This window comes from Calypte anna, chromosome 3, assembly GCF_003957555.1.
Source record: "Calypte anna isolate BGI_N300 chromosome 3, bCalAnn1_v1.p, whole genome shotgun sequence".
Taxonomy (NCBI): Eukaryota; Metazoa; Chordata; class Aves; order Apodiformes; family Trochilidae; genus Calypte; species Calypte anna.
Genome location: NC_044246.1, coordinates 106,123,813 through 106,146,603, shown reverse-complemented (window position 1 = coordinate 106,146,603; position 22,791 = coordinate 106,123,813). Strand labels below are relative to the sequence as shown.

Here is a 22,791-nt window from a genome sequence, read left to right as displayed (position 1 = left end):
TTACCAAAGGCACTTGTATCAGCAGCTAATGCAGATGGGCAAGATGGGCAGTTCTTACCACTCAGAACCTGCCTGCTGAGCCAGGTATGATGCACCCAAGCACCTCTATCCAGCCATGCCCTTTGTGGTGGTAAGGAAGTGTCTTGCATTTATTGAGGAAGAACAAACTCATATACAAAACACTCTCTTCATGCATAACTTCTGTTGTTTACATCTCGTGCCTAATAAACAAGTATATTTGTTCCTTATGATCCCAAAAGAAAAAAACTACAACCACAAACAAATGACATATGCATGTGTATCTTTGTAAATACAGATCAGAATATCCTTTATGTGTGAGTCAAGTACCTCCTTCCTATAGGAAATAAGAGCCTTTCCAGAAAATGGTGTCATGCAGATTTCAAATATTTTTTTATCCCAAGTGAGATGATGAAGTTACTTTTGTTCTCCACACAAAAGTGAGTGCAGTGAAAATTGTGTGTGAGTTGCCAGCACATTTGTGTTTTGAAGGGTTATTGATGTGAATAGCAGGTGAAGTGTAAAGAAAAGTCTCCAGCTGTTTCTTGTTTAGATTTCTACCTTGGTGCAAGCACCAAGAGTAAATACTGGAACGGGAAAAGTTAAAATCATGAATGTCCCAGTTACACTCAAAGAGAAGAGAATTAAAACCCTTTTTTGTTGGTGTGCTATGCAGTTCTGCAGCATTGATTTTATTCACACATAGTGCACAGCTGTTTATTGAGTCTGACCCTAGAGGGGACACCAGAGAAACACTGGAAATGAAACCACGTAGCAAGTGACTGTTTTCCTTTCCTGTTTACTTGATAGATGTTTCATATTAAAAAAAAAAAAAAAAAAAAGAAAAGGAAAAAAATTAAAAAGAAGGAAGCATTTCTTATATAAAAGTGACTGCTTGCAAATCATTTCAAGCGTAATTATTTCATACTTCTGGTATTTTCCCCATCTTATTATCCAGAACAGTTGTTTTCACTAAAAATGAAAATAGTGGAGCTACTGTTGTTATTGTTCAGGAGACTGTAAAATAAAACTAAGCAATGCTGTCCTTTATTAGAATGATTTAGTAAGCAGAGCATCTCACTTTTTCACACTACCTTAAACATTACTATAACCAGCCTTAAATATGCCATTCCTATTCTCTTTGATTGTTTTGTCAAAAAAAGAAATATAAAATACATAATGGATTCAAATAAAGCGAGATTGAAATTCAGTGAGCACATTCAAATCCCTGAAGATCCAATTTTGTGGATAGGAAAGATGACTGGGAAGTTGTTGCCTGAGTACTTTTAGCTAGGCTCCTGCCAAACATCCCTTACTTAACACAATTCTTCTTGAACCGAACGGTGTCATTACTGGGATATAAGAATTTAAATAAAAAAGGGAGCCATCATTTTGCAACTGAAACTTTTAAATTAATAATACTGAAAAACTAAATGTATTTATTACTTAATATAAATGTAACAAAGTGTATTCTATTATTTCATAAAAAAAATATGCCTTCAATCCTGCTTTCTCCTTAGGTGCCTCTAACCTGCCAGTAGCAAGATCTGCGCAGCTGAAAGCGATCCCACATTCACCAATTCTGTATTCAGTGCCAGGGGATTCATCACAAGAGAAAGGCAAATTCCATCAACTTGCAATGGCAGATGTCTATACTTTGAGCCTTTTGGGAAAATAAAGATCTAAGTGTTCCTTTTCCTTTAGTTTATTTTATATTGCTATAGACTCAGTTCTAGTATATGTGTCAAAAATTTAAATTGCACATCTTTGAGTAAAGAGACATGAATGGTACAGTGAATGGTGAAAAGAGAAATGTTCTTCTCCTGGAGGATGATGTGATAAAATCATAAACTACTGTAAGTGTGCTACCAGCAAAACTATTGTTTGAACCTCTGCAAGGTTTAAAGAGCCAGGTCAAGGGTCTTCGCAGTGTGAACACAGAATCCAAGATACAACCAGAGACAGAGCTATGAAGAGCTCCGAAGACAGTTCAAACTCAGTGTCACTTACAAAAAGAGCCAGTGGAAGATCTGAATGATCAAATGACTGATACCTCAGAAAAGCAATTTCTAGGTCTTTGAATTCAGAATGCTGAAGAAATGCAAAGCATTTTTACTTTCCAAAAGGATGGCCAGTTGGTCAACACAGGAGTGGTATGAGAAATGCAGATTTTAATTAAAAAAATTAAAAAATAATTGTCATATCCAGTTCAGTGTTAATGAGAAATGTTTCTCAGTATGTTAACTTTCACATTATTGCACCAAGACAAATGGGTTCAGGTTTTATTTCCTCCTTTTTAAGCCACCTGAGCTGGAGGTCAAATGTTTGGATAAAAGTAAGTCTATGCAAATTTGCCTTTTGTTGTATGCAGACTATCTTTTCCTATTATATTATTTCCGAGTTTCATGTTAAAGTTTTAATGCTCTTAATCTTCTCCTCTGCATTATCTACAGGAACAGGACAATGGTAGAAACCTGCAGTCTGAATAGTTCAGCAGCTTAGGCCAGCACATGCATTGATCACATGCAAATAATGTCTATATTATTCTGATTTATTTCAACATATCTCAAGATCTATACTTTACAAAAATAATCTCAAGAAGGAATTTAATATTTTGCTACAATTAGTGTTATTCTTTGGCTTAAGCCTACTGTCATTCAATAAGCTCCACCACCCTCAACGCCCTTTAAAGAATTTGACTGTTGAAAGTCTTATCCTCCGAAATACACAAAAAACTGTTTAAATTTTAAAAGAAAGTATAGGACTAAGGTACACATTTAAAACTGCAAATTATGCAACAGTCCCTTTGGCATTACAGGGTCAAAACCTCACACTGGGGAAGTGTGGACTGCATCATCCTGCAAGGTCTAATATGATAAGAGGATGAAATGTTCAGTGTGAGCACAAGCTTTCCCCTACTTAGTATTTCACAGTGAACACTGGCACCAAATGAACTGCTTTCCACAAACAATAATGTGAGGGACATGAGGAAATTTTTAGATATTATTTTAAGGGCTAGATTCTCCTCCTCCTAACCATGTTGAACTACACTTAATTGTACAAGTGGTCCACTGTAAGATATTGATAAAGAATAATAAAAGCAGGAGAACCTGCTCTTGGAGTGTTACAGGTCACTCATGTACAAACAGCTGTAAAGCACGAGGTTCTACCAGTAACCACGTAGCTCTGCTTTTATTTCAAAAGTCTTTAATTATTTTCCTAATGATTTATGACTACCTCCTTAGAAAACCAAGCTATTAAGCACCAAAGACCACCAATGTTTGGAAGATAAAGGCAAAACTAAAGGTGCACATCTCTATGATAAACAGTCAGCTGGCCATACTGAATGATGTCACGTGATAACTTCAAGTTAAGGCCTTTCCAAAATTTATGCTGTATTTCAAGCAAATATCAAAACATTGATGTAGATTACAGAGAAAAAAGTCTCTAGTTCTGCACTGAAAACTGAAAGCCCATTCACACCAGCCAGACTGAGGCACTCCAGCTCTTCTCAGCAGCTCGCAAGGGGTGAACATAACCTAACCTCACACTGAGATGCAGCAGAACTCACTGGGTACCTACTCAGTTTTGTAACTGCAGGTTTCATACCAAATCAAGAGTCAAGAAAAATCTATAGCAAATTCCTGTAACAGCCCAGCTACCATGCACTAGAAATCTAACCATTTGATCATAAATAGTCCTTTGGGATCCAACTTTCTACTACTATGTGTTTAACTTTTATTTCACTTCTTTTGAAACACTGCCAGTTACCATTTTTCTACCAGTGTCTCCTTCCATTCCATAAATGCCTCTCACTGTTATAAACACTGTGTTTGTCCCCAGGCCCAAGGCAGATGTCACCTGCCCTGCTTTAACTCCACACGCTCTTCCTTTCAAAAGAAGAGTTTTTAAATGTCTCTGCCGATGATATGTGCAAGAAGAACCAATAGTGCTGGCCTCCCTTCTTTTGCCCAAAGCCCTTCAGGATGAAAATCAGGTAATAAACTAAGGGCGTTAAAGTGCAGAAGAGCAGAACACTGCTGTAATCCCTGTCAGACCCCTCTGCTCCCCATTCCCACTGCAGCCTCACTCACCTGCCTGCAGCTTTCATTGCTCTCTCAGCCAGTAATCTCACAGGTACCCTTTTAAACCATGTGTATATGGATTTCTATCCAAGATCACTTCTTCCTCATTTTTTCAGCTGAGCTTCTGCACAAACTAAATCATGATTCATGTTTTCAGCTTTTTATTCCCTTTATTCTCTTACAACTCATCACCCACATTTACTCACTTATCATCCCTTTCCAGCTAACTACTGTACCTAAAAAATATTATTGCTGGCCAGAGAGGAAGAGAACAGTTTTATGTTCCTACCCTGCTACTGCAATTCTGTAGCCAGATAGCTAAAGGGTAATGGCTCCTCACCCCTTTGTGCAACCTCATTGCATAAAAATGGAAAAAAAGATGGTGGAGCTGCAATTTAATATTATTCTACTCCATACTAATAAACAGCTATCCTAGAAAACCAATTTCCTCCATAAATTTGCAGATTGTTATAGATGACACTGCCTATTAGTATTTGCATTTAGGCACTTCCACCTACACAAAAGCATGCAATTATGTCTTTGCTATTAACTATGCTACACAGAGATAAATGTTACTTAGACCTGCTGCAAATTCTGAAGGCCAAAGAGTTTTTAAAACTAGGTCATTTTTAATGAAAATACTTTGAGATTGGTCAATTCCCTGCAACTTATAAAGGAGAATCCGAGAAATAGAATGTATTTAACATTACCAGATTCCATCATTTCATGAGACAAGTCAGCTTTACGTTGCTAAATCTCATACTGTATGCTTCTCTCTTTCTCAAAAAGTTAAGACTTAGCCTCCCTAGAGCAGCTTGGGAAACTTTTCATTGCAATAATTATCTATAAGAAGACCTAAAAAATAAATGAGATTCTTTTATTTTTGTGTAAATAGCTTTTTATGCTCCTGTCTGCTTTTGTTTTTTGTAGCTTTGGTTTCAGAAAAGGTAATGCAAAGTCTCCATCTGGTGGCCAACAGTATTTTGGTGAAATCAAAACACTTTGCTATTTGGTCAACGTATTTGAAATCTCTTACTTAGTCAAGCCATTACTTTAGGGTGGTTGTTATCTTGTAACTGGGAAGATGGGATATGTGGGGGGGGGATGTGGGGGTGTAATTGGATGCAGAAGCAATATCCCTCATCTACTCAGTATTCAATGCTATTCTGAGGTACCTCAGAACATCAGGTTTGTAATTTTGCACAGATTAGTCCACTATTTTGGTCAGTGTTTTGTTATTCAGTTTTGATTCACACAAGCCCCAAGGAGCTCAAGCATGTGGAGAAAAATGCAGTGTAGGGTCTGACAGATTAGTATGTAATAGAAGCTTAAAAATTTTACAAATATCTCCTGTTAGAAAGTGAAAATTTCATGGCAAATAAGAAAGGGGATAACTTCTGAGCTAAATACAAAACAAAAGTCAACTAGAGGAACAAGAAAGTTGAATAAAGCTCAGAAAACTCAACTAGCAGTATCACTGGAAGTAGTGAAATTTAATCATAATTTTAAAGAAATCTGTTTAAGAACTTGCCATGCACAATTCCTGAATGGTCACTTAGCAGTGCTGCAGTGGATAACAATTTACAATCTGGTAAGGAAGATATTTTTGTATGACAGGAAAAATGCATAACTATTGGCAAAAAAAATCCATTCAAGTAAAAATAAATTTTTTTAAAATATACTTAGTTGTTTACACGTACGACACATTTTTTTCCCTTGGTGAAAGCATTGCAACTATATTGTTAGATTAATGCAAAATTCACATAAATATATGTCAAACAACAACTTTATTTCCCCTCTCTCTAAATCTACCTTGAAACATTCTTGCGCATGATCCAGTTCTTCATCATTAATCTTCTGTTTTGAGTGCCTCTGGTCAGCTAAGCCCATCACTAGTACAACTGTTCATTGGTTTTGACAGGGACAAAAATAATAGCATACCATAATCACCATGACAGCTTTGTATCTAATGATTCAAAATTAAATGAATGTCTACACTCCCTTTCGCATCAGCTATCAAACCATAACCAGTCTGAGTGGATACTCTGGGTTCCTGTTGTAGAATTATAAATTTGTAAGGTCATTTTAAGAGTTTGCACCCTCATAGAACACTTGCAAAAAAATCAAACAGAATGCTATAAAGACCAGCAACATTTTTTTTTTTAATACAAAACCTTTTCTAAAACCACTGTAGAAGAAACTGCCTTCTCTCTTGGAAACAAACATTACAGATAAGGAAAGCTGAAATCATACATTCCTGATGAGCTTATAATGGAGACTAAGCTACCAAACAAACAAACAAACAAAACCCACACAAAACCAATACACAGCCACTAGTGCAAAGTTAACCATTCTCTGACAGCCTTTTCTTTTATGGCTATTCCACCTTGTATGAAATAGTTATATGGTCACCGAGGGCAAAGAATAATAAAGTCTCAACAAATGCCTGGAACTTTTACAGAGCAGCTTCATGATTAACCTCCAGGCTCCTTTGTGTACCCATCCAAACTGTGGCTCAGTCCTAGGTATGCCCTGGTACCAGCACACCCAGTTCTGGGCTCACCACCGCATGCTTGGAGACAGAAGAGAGCATCAGGACTACAGCAACTTTCAGGTCACTCAGAGATAGACAGAATCGAGGTTGTAAATACAGTCACCTTAACTGCAGACTTTTAACTCTAAAGTCAAAAAGAAAAATGAAGGCATTTGTGAGGGTATTTCTACCTTTGACAAGTTATTCCTGATGTTGTATTTAAAAAAGCTATTATTTTCACTCATATCAGTGTGCCATGCATCAATACAAAGACCTATAAGTTCCTATTAGGGAAAAAAAATCATTTTAAAAATCATACAGATGTATTGGAGAAACAGGAGCTCCTACAAAACATTCTCCCATAAGAATGAAAAAGACTTGCCCAGACTCACTGCATCACAGAATAAAATAATTCAGAAGCAAAAAAATACCTCTGAGGTCATCTTCATCCTTACAGGAAACAGCCCAAGCTTGCTCCCTTCAGGCACTTCATCTAATCTAGTTTTAAATAAGCCATATAATGAGGCTTCTACAGTTTCCTCTGGGAACTTATCCTACAGTCTAATAGAACTCGTTTTCAGGAAGTTTGAATTATTTTTAATTTCCTCCCATTACTTCTAGTTACATATCATATTACACTTCATACAGTATTTTTTAAAAGTACAGTAAATAATAATTTTTCTTCATAAAAAGTAACCTTTACCATCATTAATAAGCTTACTAATTTCAAAAAGGTTTTTCAAATTAGTGTAATTCTGTTGAAAGGTTACAATGTAAAAATGGGATAAAACTTTCTCTGTTTATATATATATGTGTGTGTGTGTGTGTGTTTACAGAAGGTATAATAATGTTGTAAGGCATCCTACAAACATGACCCACTCCAAAAGGGGCTATCAGTACCAAGGAGATATGCTAGGTGACTGTCCATTCCCTTAAACTGACAACCTCCCTGCTGAAAAATACTTGGGAGTATATGGATAAGCGAAGGCAAAAAGCCTTTGCTGGAAAAAACCTGTTACAGTAGAAGACGTAAATTCAAAAGAAATAAACTAGGAAATTTGCTTTTTTGGTACTCTAGTATAGTGTTTGTCATCATTAAATCACATAACGATGGTGCCCTATTATTGATAGTTCTGGTAAAGGGGAGTTGTTCCTGCAGAGTGGAACAAAGGTAACTAGGTTTATCTATACTACATCTATACCATTTTTTTGATGAATGCATGCAAGTTCCTATAAAGTACCTAGCCTGAATGTGATATATCATCTAGTACTGAGCACTAATCCAGCTGCCCAGATGGGACCAAGCTCTTGGTTACTAGAGAACCTATCTGTTCCCAAACTGAATCACCTAAAACTAGTTCAGGTATTACAGCTTTCTACAATGTGCTGTGCATAATCCAAACAAACAATAGTTATCAAAGAGTAACTAAAGTTGGACTGGACCTCTCAAGGCCACATGGTCCAAACCTGGCTCAAAGTGCAGGGGTAACCTCTGAGGGACAGAGGACACAGCAGGGAGCACAGAGCCAGGACAGGTTGTCCAGGGCCTTGCTCAGTCAAGGTATCTCCAAGCAGTGGAAAATCCACAGCCTCTCCAGGCAAACAGTGCAGGGGTTAGCTGGTTTCATAAGAAATAATGTTTTCTTCTTATAGCTGACTGAAATTTCCCTTGCTCCAGATTCTGTCCACTACTCTTCCATCTCTACTGCACATGCCTGAGAAGTCTTCTTGAGTTTTCTCTGTACCTTCAGTCTACATAGTTAAAGACAACGATTAATTCAGCCCAGTATGTGGGTAGACTTCCATACCACAGACAAAAAACTGCTCTCTCATATTCAACTCACTGTCCATCAGAGGCACAAACATCTGGCATTGGATACACCCTCCCTTTTCTGCAGAGCTGCCGTCTAGGCTGCCAGTTCCTAGCTTGTACTATTGAACAGGGTTGTTCAACTCCAGGTGTCTTGGACGTGTGTGTGTCCAGTTTGCTCAAAAGTAGTCCTTAGCTCAATCTTCTTAATCCATTCTCAAATATCAGAAAGAGTCAGTTCTTGGTGGAGACAAACCAAAACATCAGCAACAAGTTCAATTTAAAAAATACATTGAAATATTTCTGAAGAAGCATTAACTAGGGTGCATGGACAATATTTAATGAAATCTTACAGCAAGCACTAAGCAGAATAGCACAGTCCAGGTTCAAACTTTTCATTTAAAACACCTTGTTCAGCAGTTGCTGTACCTTTGTCTGATGTCCCCAATTCTCCAGGTACCCCAAACTGTGCTCCCAAGCATTCCCTGAACTACTTCTGCCTCAGCACCTCAGTGCTTATCTCCCATGTGCACCCAGTTGGAATCCAAGTGTGGGCTTCTTAAGCCTACATACTTTAGGAGCCACACATCCAAAAGGCAGATGTTCTTACTTTCTAGTCCTTAGAGGTCCCCAATCATACAAAGGCTACCCTGAGAGACCACTTCATTTCCATCACAGAGCAGTGCTTTTGAACTTTTTTATTTATTATTTTTTAAGAGTTGCCGTAAGAGACAGGAGTAAAAACTTATCAACAGCTAAATGGTTAAATCATTCATCTAGAAAATGACAGATGCTTTCAACTTGAAAGTGTCCAAAAAAATAGATTCCATCACTAGTTTATAGTAGCATAAAGAACCTTTTCATTTCCTTAACTTGAAACTGTTCTGCTGTGGACAAAATGGCAAACAGATCACATAAGGAAGGTTTAAGAGCACATATCTTAATCCCTCTAGTTCCATACTCTAGGAGCTTGGCTATAAATTCATACCCTTTCCTCTTTTGCTCTAGGAATCTCAAGTGCCTTGCTGCACAGCTTCAGAAAGATGGGAAACTTCTTTCTTGAAATAACTTACAGCCTGTAGTCACTTCTTTGTGGCTATGGGTTTGGTAGGAACTTTTTCTTGGAACTCCTAATAGCTGAGTGAGGAATGTAAACAGTTCATGTTGTATGAAAAAATGGGCATTCTCTTAACTGGTGGATGTGTTTTATGAATTACTGGTATATTGAATGAGCTATTTGTAGACATACAGCTCAAGGAAAGGATGCACAGACAAGAGGCCCCTACTTTCACTCCACAGTAGTAGCTCTAGAAAGGTGTAAAATTTAGAATACATTCTCATCCTCACAGTTGTCCATGCCCAATGTACAGACTGTTTAGAATTCCCCACTGAGAGGTCAGACTTTCAGTTTGTCTAACATGCTAGTGTGCTTTATCCCTTGAAACACAAGAGGAGGACGGATATATTCTTTTATATAAAGTAGGCTGGTACATTCAATCCAATTGAAGAAAATGCAATACTGATTCTCTATTTCTGACCAAAGTTGTGTATGTTTCTTCTTTTTATTTTTGTTTTTAATTTCTTTCAGGTGTGTGCTTTAATCCCAGAGTTATCAGCCATTTGATCTCCCTTGCTGAAGGTGTCTTACTTTGCATAAAAAGATCCAAGATTAATTAGGAAAATAATGGGTGTGAAACACAGAGAACATGACTGAATTATGGAAGTCCTAGTGTCTGCTCCCAGAATTGTTTCATCCATAAGTGTTTCATATAAAAATGTGTAAGAATTCCTCTGAGGAGAAACTGGAGCATAGGTTTTCCCCCTGCCCAAGAAGCTGTCTAGCTCCTAGACTTGACTCCTGTGGCTAGAGAGACGTATCACAGCTCTTTAATACTTTTTGTACAGTAAAACAGCTCCAAGGGGGTGAGTAGCAAGCTTATAGCTTGAAGGTGGGAACTGAGAGATGAAGGTTTGAACCCTTGGAGGCAGAAGGGGGAATACTGGCTTAATACAAAAGTAAGTGAAATTCCACATTATATGGAATGTCAGATTAGAGGAGATCAATGGCTGCATGGCTTAAAAGAAAATGAATATAATTAAGGAGCTTGATCATATATTATGTGTTTAGTTCAAACACCTATGAAATCAGGGTGATTAAACACTAAAGAATTAATCAGAATCAAAGTCTGTCAAACTGTTTTCTCTCTTAACAGCTTGGTATTCCTTTAAAGTAAAAAAAAAAATAAATTAAACCCCACTTTTTCTCATTTCTTTTTATTTGCAGTTAAGTATTTTCACAGAACTAGGTCTAGTTATATTTCAGGATCACCCAGTTGGATTCCTAGTGTTTCCTGCTCAATAAAAATTAGGCTGCAGTTACAGTTTAATTCCTTCACTATGCAGATCTAGACATGGCAGTCCTAGGTATTTTGTAAACTGCAGGAATCAAGATAGCAGTTCTTAAAGTCAGTTCAGAACCAAATAAATATTTTCATGGTTTTGTTTCACAATGTTTATTACTATGGAAAAAACCTATTCTTGAAGAGAAAGAAATAAAAAAAATGAGATCTCTCAAACATGCCTGAATAATTAAGAAATAAAAATGTCCTGGGCTTTACTGGGAATGTGCTTTTAATTGCTTTTGAATATCCAGTCTGAAAATACACTATATATCTGTACAAAAATCAGGAACTTGCCACCAAGCATTTTCTTGTATCAGGCCTCCCCTAAAACAGCATCTCCAACCTTTATCAGAACAAAAAAAAAAATCTTTGGTTTCACCTTTTCCAAAAACAAAAGCAGAGATCATCACTTAAAGGAAACTTAAGAAAGGGATAATTAACTATGCTGCAAACGCCTGCCAGAAGCTATGCCACTGTCCATAGAGCCACCAGATGTCAGTGCAGATCACACAGAATTCATCAGAAACAAGCAGCCTGCTGCAAAGGGACAGGACTCATTGCCAGGTGTGTTTAAGAGGTGCTACCACCACACCAGCACCCACACCAGCACCTCCTAAATGATCAAACTCCTTTCAGGCCAAGTGTTTCCTGCTGCCTCACACATGCTGAATGCTAAAAAAATATTGCCAGTCTCTGCTATTCCCACTCTCACACCAGCCACTAAAGCTTTTTAGAATAAAGCTGTTACTTTGGGAGAATTCTTGTTCCTCCAGGAGAGCTCAGAAAGTAATATGATACTTCTGCCCTGGGAAATGGTATTGCCCCCCACTTAAAAAACAACTCCTCGACTTGCTGAGGAAGAGCTCTTTTCTCCCCTCTTTTCATACCTCTGTGTATTTCTGCAGCATATGCACTCTGCAATGTCTCCATTTGATCTCATGTTTTTATCAATGTGTAATTTATAAAACATAGTTGACAGAGGCCTGTAACATCCATGGCATGGAGTGTAAGGTCAGATGGACTCCCACTGGTTCCTCCTCCTTGTAACCTAAGCTTTTGTATACCCAGATTTGACATAGCCTCTCTTCTGCTGTTTAGTATTCCTGAAGTCTCTCTTGCTCCCATCACACCCTGTTCTTTCCACCTCACCCACCATTTCTTCACTTAACTGTGAACTAGTCCCCACCCTCGCTGTTCACACTTTAAACCTTTCCTTGCCACATCAGCTGGCTTGATAAGATGCTCTTTCCTCACTTTGTCAGGTACATTCTGTCTCTGCCCAGCTGTCCTCAATTCTCAGAGGGTCCTGCTGTCAAATAGAACAAAATTTCTGTTGATAACTTCAGCTGTATAAACAGGTATTAAACCACAGGAACCATATGCTCATCCCCCAGTCCATTTCCTCCACCATCAGGGCCAAAACTGTCACCTGGATCACCATATGGGAGCAAAAGGTCCTGCCAGAGCACCAAGCCCTTTGATAGGAACTGGGAGAGCAGTGAAAACTATTCAAGGGTGAAGATACCATGGCAAGAACAAGCCAGAAAATTCTATTGCTCTGGTATTGGAAAGTGCACGAAAGAAATTGATTATGCTTAACTAGAGTTAGGTAGAAAAGTAAAGACCGAGATGGGCAAATGCTACAAAGCATATAAAGAAAATTAAAAGTAGCATGAACCAAATATCAGAAGGCATGTTTGGGGTACAAGGCTGATAACATCTAGGTAACTGTACAGTATTACCACATGGGGCCTAGACTGCTTAGGTAACACTGTCAGAAATAACAAATCATGGTAGGAACATAGGACCAATGAAAAAAAAAAAAAGTAATTTGGGATGGACTGCTTATATGGGCAAAGAGAATGCACAGGGGGCACCAAAATAGCAGATTTGGAAAGGGCAGGGGAGGGAGGAAGGAATACTGTTCTATACCTTTTTCAAACACCATTCCCAATGTGGAAGTGCACTTGCCTATGGGACAGTGGTGACACCTCCAGGACTGGGGTCTGCAACAAACAAAGCAGACCCAAGCATAACAGTAGGTACAACCCTCTATGGATATTAAGGATAATAATGAAAAAAAAACTTCAGAGGCTCTTTTGCATCCTTTAGTTTGCCTTTCTGGAAGAGATGATAATTTGTTAGTTTCTAAAAGCTCTACTTACCTTTTCACACTCATATTTAATTTCCTGTATTTTTATTGCAAACTTCAAAAATATTAACACACTAGCATAGCCCTGAAACCTAAACTTCTGCCTGAAATCCTAGACTTCTATGCTTCTTGTCCCATATAAACATTCAGTAACTAGTCAGCCATTTCTAGACTCCTGAACCACTCATTCGGTATCTCCTCTTCATTCTCTGCCTATCTTCCTACAGGAATTCTTAGCAATAGTAAATCCTCTTTCAGGTCCACTATTTGTGCTGGATGACACCTGAAAACAGTTCCCTCTGAAGACAGTATGGAGTTACCCTAAAACAGTCAGAAAAGATCAGCAAAACCAGCAAGAGGTACTCTTCCCCTATGCAGCAACACTGCACAGTAAGTTACTGAAACTCATTTAACTTACTGAACTATTATCCTATCTCAAAATTCCCTTGGGAAAACAAAACAGAAAAAAATTTACACACACATACATCCTCTTTCCTCCCTCCCATTCCTCAAAAATCACGTAAGCTTTATGGAACATTATAAAACTCCAGAACTTTAGAAAAACATCTAAACAACCTTGTTAAATAAATAATGATATCATGTTCAGCAATATACAACTTCAAATAACAGAAAAAGTTTCTCAAAGAAGAAATTTGAAGTAGGGGAATTACAACAGAGTGCCCAGCTGGCATGTAAGGCCTGGCTGCCCTTACAGAGTGTGCTAGTGAGTGCTGCACCTTCAGATTTTTTCTAACCCATCACCAATCAAAAAGGTCAAATAAATTTCCAAAATACTACGAATTACTTTAATGAGGTAAGTTACACACAGATGATAAGCATTTTATTATTCATGACAAAGGCAGAACACTGAATACATCAGTACACATCAGAACATTTTTAATTCCAACAAATGCAACTGGCTCTTTGTCACTTTCCCACGTTAAAAAAAAACAATCAATTACACATAATAAAGAAATACAGAAATGTATATAAGAAATGCAACCAAACAATAAAAATTAGTTTCCAATTCAATCTTTACCAGATCAATGTCTTGTTTATTGCTCAGAATTATGCTTGCCCAAAAAGACAAAGGAAAACACAGTGAAACTTCCAAAACTTAAATAAATGGCAATTTCTTTCAGCTACATTACAAGTGTAGCCTTTCCTACTTAAGTAGTAAAATGCTGTTAAAGCTGGGGGTGGGGGCAGGGGAAGTATACACCAAAGAAAGAAGACTTGTAATAAAATTTGTAGCCAGACATTCCAGTAACTTCATCTGACAATCATAACACAGCACTTACGAAAATTCATAACAATAATACTGAAAGATATTCCCTGTAATTGTAGCCAAAGCATTACCCAGAAATTAAATTATTTAATTTTTACCTTAATGACTTCGGGTGTCAGACCTTCAGAAAATAAGTTACAAACACCAGAGACTCATAAGTTGTAAATAAAACAGTCTTGCAAAGAAATCTAACATTTGTAATTTGCAGAACATGAAAATACACAGCTGTTCATTTTTTCTTAATAATCCAAAATTTCCATGCTGCTTTGTAACATTAAGCAGTCTTCTACAAATATACACAAGTTAAAGCACAATAATCTTTACATTAGTGAAAAATACAAGTTGTATATTTTACAATCACACCAACAGGGCTGGCATTTCGGGTATCCCAATGATCTTTAAATATATACCCAAGCAGCTGCTGTTCTAACTGAGTGACAGCTGTAAATAAGATTTAATTAACCCCTAAATTTTCATGTAGAGGCACTGACACTATATATTACTTGGCATTACAATGCCCATTCAAGTAAATTTATCACTTAACACGAGTAATGTTGCAGAATACAACCTTAATGTTTTACCAGAGGAGGAAGCAGTATGTCAAACTATGAACAAAGAACATGCCACATAAGCTTGTAATTTTAATTATGAAGAAAATATAATTCTTCAGCAATATAAAAAATGAGCTATAAAAGTTAACAATCAGAAATGGTTAACAAAAACGCAATTTAGTATTAAAATATTAATAACAGTAATGAAGAAAACAAACAAAAAAAACCAAAACAAAAATCTCACCTACTTTCAAGGTAGAACTTTCAAGCTGTCTCAGAATTAAATATATCATGATATCCAGTTGCTAGGGAAGGAGGGTGGGGAGAATGTTCTTAGATCTTATTTGCACATAGCAATTCATTAGATGTATTGCCTATCAGTAGGGGTGTATTTAATTTATATTCAAACAAGCACAGGGGAAAAAAAACCCAAACAACCTCACACTTCAGGGACAAAGGAATGGTTTTAAGGATAAAGTAACTAAATAAAAATCAGAGAAATATCTTGCACATTCTCATAATTTCAGAATGGGTAGTGAAGAAAACCCAAAACTAAGACATATACAGCATATAATCACTTTTTACTTCTCCTGAAATCTCCTCCTCCAAAGAAGTAAAAAGTAGTTTCTTAATCTTTCCCTTCAAGATATAAATAATTAAGTACAGAGAGAAAACTTCCTTTTTCCATTTTGACAGAAGGGTAGGGGAAGATGGAGGAGAGATCTGGCAAATAGGCACAGTCAGCAGAGAACAACCCCAGTTGGGCTGCAACTCAGATGCTGCCTAAAGAGAACCTTGAGACAACTGGGTCTTACACCAAGAGTTAGTAAACTTTCTCCCAGTAAGAGTAAAGATACTCACACAGAAACTTTGGAGTTAGAAACAAAGAGAAGAATACACTTGGCGCTTTGTTTTCTGAGCATCCAAAACCAAGCTACTGTAAAGCAGATATTAAAGCAAATAAAGTTTTACACACACACAAACTGTAAAACTACTCTGACAGAAATGTTTGCTAAAAATTATTGTATAAGTAAATACAAGAGATCTTGGAGGGAACAAAATATACCAAGAGTATCTTTTTTTTTTTAAATGCATTGAAGAAATACTTTCCTAACTGCAGTCTACTTATGATTCAAATAATTATTTTGATATCTTCACACTGTCTTTCTAGATTGTGGAACATCAGAATCCCAAGTCGGAAACACGGCTTCTTGTAGCAGATTTACTCTGCACTATCATCACAATAGTGAAAAAAATTTCTTTACAGTATTGTACATCTTTAACAGATGTCTTCTCTTTCAGTATTACATATACTCAGATTCTTTCTTAATCATATCCCAGCACCCACTTTACCAGTTGTCTTTATTTGAACCTTAGCAGATAGTTCTATGCTTTGGATAGTTTTATTTCTTTCAGCAAAATGAGAGCTTTTGTTATAATCTGGTTCACAAAAGGAAGCGGTCTCTAGAATTTTTACACTTACGCTGCAAATCTGTTTTTTTTCTCATTTAATTCCACCAGCTGTAGTGAGGCAGCACCTACTTTTAGAAGAAACTGCATGACCAGCTGCAATTAAGGCATGAGCTAGACTAGTCTTCTCACACAGAACATCCACCTCTAATTTCATTCCAGAACCATAGTGTTTAAAATAAAATATCAGACAAGGTTTACTAATAAGCTTCTGAAACATAAGTTTTGCTTCAGCACTCCAGTATTCCCCCTTGGCAGGAACAGTATCATGTAAAGAGCAAGAGTGTGCCAAAGGTGGTAAGTAAGACAGACATTTTGGAATAACTTTAAGTTTATGAATATCAGAGTAAGGGATGCTCTTCAGCCACCCATAATCAATAAATTTAAGAACAACAGACTGTCTTGTTACTTGACTAATTTCTGCCCTGTTCCACTGTCCTTCCAGTCCACACTTGATCAAGCAGGTAGTACCAGGAGCCACGAGTTTTTCGGACAAAGCTGGCAAGTTGTCAGGAAGGTCAGAGAGCAGCAAAGACAAATTTTTCATGCAATTAAATAAGACTTCAAACTGGACACAAAAGTTTGAAGGATCAGTAACTGCAGTTGCAAACCCAGCATACTTTCTGCCACTTTGCAGCAGCGTCCATGTGACTGAATGCATCCTGAATGATGTTTCACACTCCCAACACTCTGCATTATTGTATTTTTTTGGTTCAACAATACTCCAATGATTACTTAAGAGCTGTTTCAAATACTCCTGAAGCGGAACTTCCCCTATTAAGATATCTACTTCCCAGATATGAGAGGATTCCTCGTATCTCAAAAACAAGATCCTTACTTCACGATCCAGGAGTATATTTACTACATGGACAAACTCCGCTTTCTTCAGTTTTTTAAATGAAACCCATTTACAAAACACAGCTTGTTTAGGAATACTTCTAATTTTACCACTGAGCATCTTCGCATTATTCAAGGACACCATCTCGCACTTGCCATAATCCATGAAAAAAACTAGCATTAGCTTCCTCCTGACAAACTTCTTTATGACTTTTGATCGAAACCACCTCAAGTTCCTTTCAGATTTTGTCATGCATTCCAATCCTTCTTCAATGTCACCTGCCTTAAGCAAATCACTTCTTTGTGCTTCTTTGGCAACTAATAGATTTAACTTGTATAGTATGTGCAAATTTCTAAGTAACTGCACATGAAATTCTCCACTCTCTGATATATTAGTTACTTTTGCTCCTTCTACATGTCCATAATTCAGATCTTGAGGAAGGACATTTAAGGGTGGTTTGGGAATATTTTTCACAACAGCCTTAGTTTTCCGTTGACTACATAAACCATTCCTGTTCTTTTTATCTCGAGGATTACCATTTGTAACCAGAACCTGTTCTGGTCTAGTTTCCTGGCTATTCACTGGTGTATTTTGCCAACCTCTCCTGCCTTTTTTCTGCAGAAGGTCATCAGACATAGACTTTCCATCACAAATTATATCAACTTCCCACCGGTCCCCTCGTTGCTGTAAGAACTTGCAAGTAACCAGCTTGCTCATTATGTCACTTACGAACCAGGAAGAACCCCAGTTTTCATCAGGAACACTTTCTACTCTACTAAGGAAACAATGAACACTGAGTCTTGGCAAAGTTGAGAACTTTTTCTGAATCTTGGAGATTTTTGAACGACTTACAACTGCTGCATTACCATAGTCAATGAACTCAACCTCAAAGGAGTCTTCTGAATTCACAGCTTTAATAACTGCTCTATAGTAACAACAGTCAGCAGCATGCTCTGCAACAATGAGATCCCCTACCATGAGCTCATCTAACCAGTTTTCATGACCTATATTCACCATACTGTCATTTAACTCTTCTGCTAGTTGTATTATTATGTTTTCATCTTCTTCAAGCTGAACATAGAAACTTGATGGACTATTCATATGAGAAATATACCCTGTTACTTCAGAATTTACCTGAATATCACGTTGAGGAAGACTGATTAACTTAGGTACATTTTCGTTACTCCTTTCCTTCTCACCTGTATAATTTAGTCTTTCATTAGGGGATTTACAGGGATCATTTAAAGTTACTTCCTTTGCATTTAAAGCAAGTTGACAGAGTGGTTGTGAAGCAGGCTCTCCAACCACAGGATCCTCTCTGCGCCCCAGAACAGCACTGACAGTATTTCTAGAACCTGTTTCTCCACTGTCCTGTGAAGTTAATGGTTTTGAGGACCCATTACATAACTTCTGTGTGCTACATGCAACTTGCTCTTTCTCTTCAAAATTCTGTCCAATATCTGCCTGGTAATACTTATCATTTCCTTGGTATTTCACTTTAGTTTTCAATTTGACTCTTCCAGGATTTTTCACAGTTACTTTATTAACTCCTTTGACATCTCCCATGTTACATAGGACTCCTTCATTACTTCCAACAAATTGCTCCGTATAACTGGTCAGTACTGACTCTTCCAACATTTTTTCTTTAATTTTCTGACTGACTTGAAGCTGTCCATCATACAGCTCCACAACAATCTGTCCATCTGATTCTATGGATACAATAACAGCCTTCAGCAATTTACCAAGGAATGTTTCCTCAAACCACCTAGTAATTCCTGCTGGTATTTTTGCCTCACCAAGACCAGACAGACAGCATTTAATAGCTTGCATGGGTGTGAACATTAAGTCACTGGCAGAGTCTGGAATAGGGATCAACTGGTCTCTCTCTACCATATTCTTATTTCCAAAATCCACAAAGTCAGCACATACATAGGATGTTGATTCCACAGGAAAAGCCAAAGCTCTATAAAAGAGACCATCTTCAAAATATCTGGCTATACATAATCGCATATTGCTGATATCAAATTTTGCATTATTTGCCATTTTGCTTATCATACTAACCTTATTCATCAAGGCCTCTATAGTTTCTGTGTTTCGATTAAGCTGACAATAGAATTTTGAAGGATTATGTACGTGAGTTATATAAACCTCCTCCTCACTTCCAATTTTTATGTTAAAAGATGAGTAGAAAAAACTGTAAAGAGAACCCATAGATGCAAGGTTTCTCAGACCAAAATATTCAGACTGGCCAAGACCATGTTCTCTGAGGAATTCCTCTGCACTAATAAATGGAGTCTGTAAATCAACTATGTTGCATAAACCATCAGGGCCTAGAAGAACAAGAGCGTAAATAATGCAAGTCAGTGGCCCCCTAGAAGCAGAAATCAAGTTTTCAAAATGTCTACATACTTCTTCAGACCAATTAAATGAGTCAGTCTCTAAGAGTACATTTTTAAGTGCACATCGAAATGCCTGACTTTCCAGAGCTAGGAAATCTGGAAGAACAGCTCGAAGATCTTCAAGAAAAACTCTTTCCCGATAACCATAGTCTACAAAAACCACATCAACTTCATTTGTGGACACCACCTCCACAACAGTTGCTCTGTACCACTTCCCATCTTTAGGCCATTTAACAACACAGGCAACCTGTCCAGTTTTGTAAGGAGAGGAATGTGTTTTGTAGTAAGTTTGAATTTGTTCCATTAAGTTATTTAGCTCTGGCAGTTTGCTTCGCAACTGACACGAAAAATCTGCTGGGGAAACCATGTAAGAACACACCACTTCAAAAACAGTTCCTGGTTTAAACACATATTCTTTATAAAATAGTTTTTTCTCACATGCTGATTTACAGCTTTTAGAGATAGCACCTTTTCCAAAACGGGACAGCCCAACAGATTCTCTCAGCACTGAAGGACCACTTGGTAATTTATCTTTCCAAAGTATCTCTCCATTTCCTGATCCGTTACTTCTACAATTTTTATGGATGCTCTGTAAATCACCTTTTTTCTTATTTAATTTGTGGGGACTCAGGGCGTGACTTTTTTTTGCCAAATGTAGAACAGAATCTGGTGTCTTCTCCTGGTATTCAGCATATCCAGCTTGAACCATACACATGGCAATATTTCCTCGCTGCAAATCATCTGTATACTGCATGTTAACAATATACCTGTTTTTTTGCTTGCCAGTGACATGAAGCAGGAATAGTTTGTTAAACACAATTTCTTTGAAGAAATCAGTTTCCTTTTTAAGCCACACGCCGTCAATAGGAAATGTGCAAGCAAGCGTACAACACATAGCTAAAGCTGGTAAATGAGAAAACTCAGGAAGCAATGTTTTCACATCACAACAAGGTACTGTATCTGTATTTCCGAAGTCCAAAAAATAAACTGTAATGTTTTTATTAAGTACTTCAGTGACAACACCCCGGTAGTAAAGCATATCTTTGCTATACCGGGCACAACATAGTAATCCACGTTCTGGGTTTTTAAGGACCATTTCATCAGCTCTACATTTATTGTATGTGTCTGCAATTTTTTTCATCAAGGCCTGAAATTCATTCTGATACTCATATGTTTGAACCCAGAAGTCTGATGGATTTATGACATATACTACAAAAGCAGTATGGAAAGAATTTGTTTGCATTTCTACTCTTTTGCAGTAGCTTGACAAAGAACTATCCCATTCAGGTAAGCAGCTTTTTATACATTTATTTCCAGTACAATTCTTAAATGAAACATCTCTCTCAGACAGCTTGTAGTTCATAGCAATACTTGTGATTTTTGTTTCCAAAACAGAGACAGGTGACGCAGCTGCCACATGCAGGTTTTTTGGATGCTCAGCACCAATTCCGAGATTCTGATTTTGCAGTGTAACATAATACAAGCATTTAATGTCATTGAATAAATCAATATGAACACACACAGAAGTTTGTTCTATCAAGGCCTGTAGAAGTTTGTTCAGCTGAGTTTCTATTACTGCTTCATCCTGACTATCAAAACAAGACAGAGCACATGGAAGCAAAATCATTGGTAGTGCCATGAACTCAGCTCTAAGTTTCTGAACACAACTGTATGGCACAGCTTCAGTACCACCAAAATCCATCAACCAGACTTCCACATGGTCAGGGAGAAGCTGTTTAACCACTCCTCTATGCCACTGTCCATTTTGCCTTTTGGCAGCACAGAGTAGCCCTAAACTATCAGAATTTTTATTATTTTCTATACTGCTAGCTTCATAGTATAAATGCATAGCCTCTGTCAAATCTTCCAGCTCTTTCTGCCATTTCTGTATCTGACAGTAAAATTTATTTGGGCTTTCTGCAACAGTTATTTTTACATTTTCTTTACTGCCAACAGGTAGATGTGGAATTAGATCACTTGGAACTGGACAAAAATCTCTTGGTTTCTCAGAATTACCAGAAGTAAACAACTCTTTGACTGCATACTTCCGCTGCAACAACTGGGGCACTCTCTTACAAAGCATTCCTTGAGGAAATGCTCTTAATGTTTCTACAATAAGACAAAACGAATCTCCATCAATAAATTTTCCTAACTGCAATTCAAGGACATCACTAATAATCTTTGGCACTTCTAAAATAAACAGTTGGTATGGCATAACAGCTTTCACGTGACCTGTAACCTGTATTCCTACCAGAGATGAAAAATAGTTAATGGCTTTTGGACCCCATTTTTCTCCAAGAGGAAGTATGCTTGCAAAAACACCCAAAACCACCTTTGGAGGCAAGTGAAACAGTTCATCACAGGCTGAGGCAAGATGCGTTTCCTCAACTATGAGCACTTGCCCAGTGTCTATAAGAAAAGCCTCACAGATATTCTCTCTCTTTTTCAGAACTCTTCCTCTATGCCATTTTCCTTCTGCGTCTTCCACCAAGCAAGAATCACCAACAGAAACATTATCTTTTACTTTGAATACACGTTGTATTTCACTTTGTAGTATGTAATAGTCAAGCTCACATCCTGCCTTGTCTCGACCCTGGAACACTATCACCAAGCATTCGGGATGGCATTCTATATGAGTTATCTTCAGATTCATATCTACTGTGTTTGATCCAGTAGTCAGAGATTCCATTCTATCTGCAAAGAAAAGACGCAAGATCAGCCGGATAATTTCCCCTAAGTTTTGTCAACTAACTCCTTATGTATTTGTTTTTCAAACTGCTTAATAGAATATTATTATACTTCTGGTTAAAACATACAAAACACTTAACCGTGTCATTTTTTGTGTCAAGTGTATCCCAGTTGCTAATTCTCTTTCTGAGGAGATGTTCAGATAACATCTGACAAGTACCTCTGGACTTGCTCTTGTGACTACAGAGTAATTATATCACTTCAGAGTACTTGATAATCAGAAGGCTGTTCCCAGAATAACACAATTATATAGACAGACACAATGACACAGATGTGGAGGGAAGCAGAACAGGACACACAACCAGAAAGTTTTCTGTGAGAAGAACAAGCGTTACTTCTCCTCAAAGAAAACTAAAGAGGGGAAAGCTATTTATGTAATTTATACAGCCTCTGTCCATTACACAAATGTTACTTACACTCAGTAAATTTACTGGCAAAACTCTCCAAAGGAGACCTAACATAGCATTTCATTCCACTGGACTTGTGGTTTCAAAGAC

At 37.4% G+C, this 22,791-nt stretch overlaps 1 protein-coding gene across 1 annotated transcript; it reads right to left on the bottom strand.

Moving 5' to 3' along the window:
- Positions 1-16,343: 16,343 nt before the first annotated feature.
- On the bottom strand, positions 16,344-22,256 carry TDRD15 (tudor domain containing 15). Its single transcript, XM_030447583.1, has one exon. It carries the CDS (start codon positions 22,233-22,235, stop codon positions 16,344-16,346), a length of 5,892 nt encoding a protein of 1,963 aa, XP_030303443.1. The 5' UTR covers positions 22,236-22,256.
- Positions 22,257-22,791: the final 535 nt, after the last annotated feature.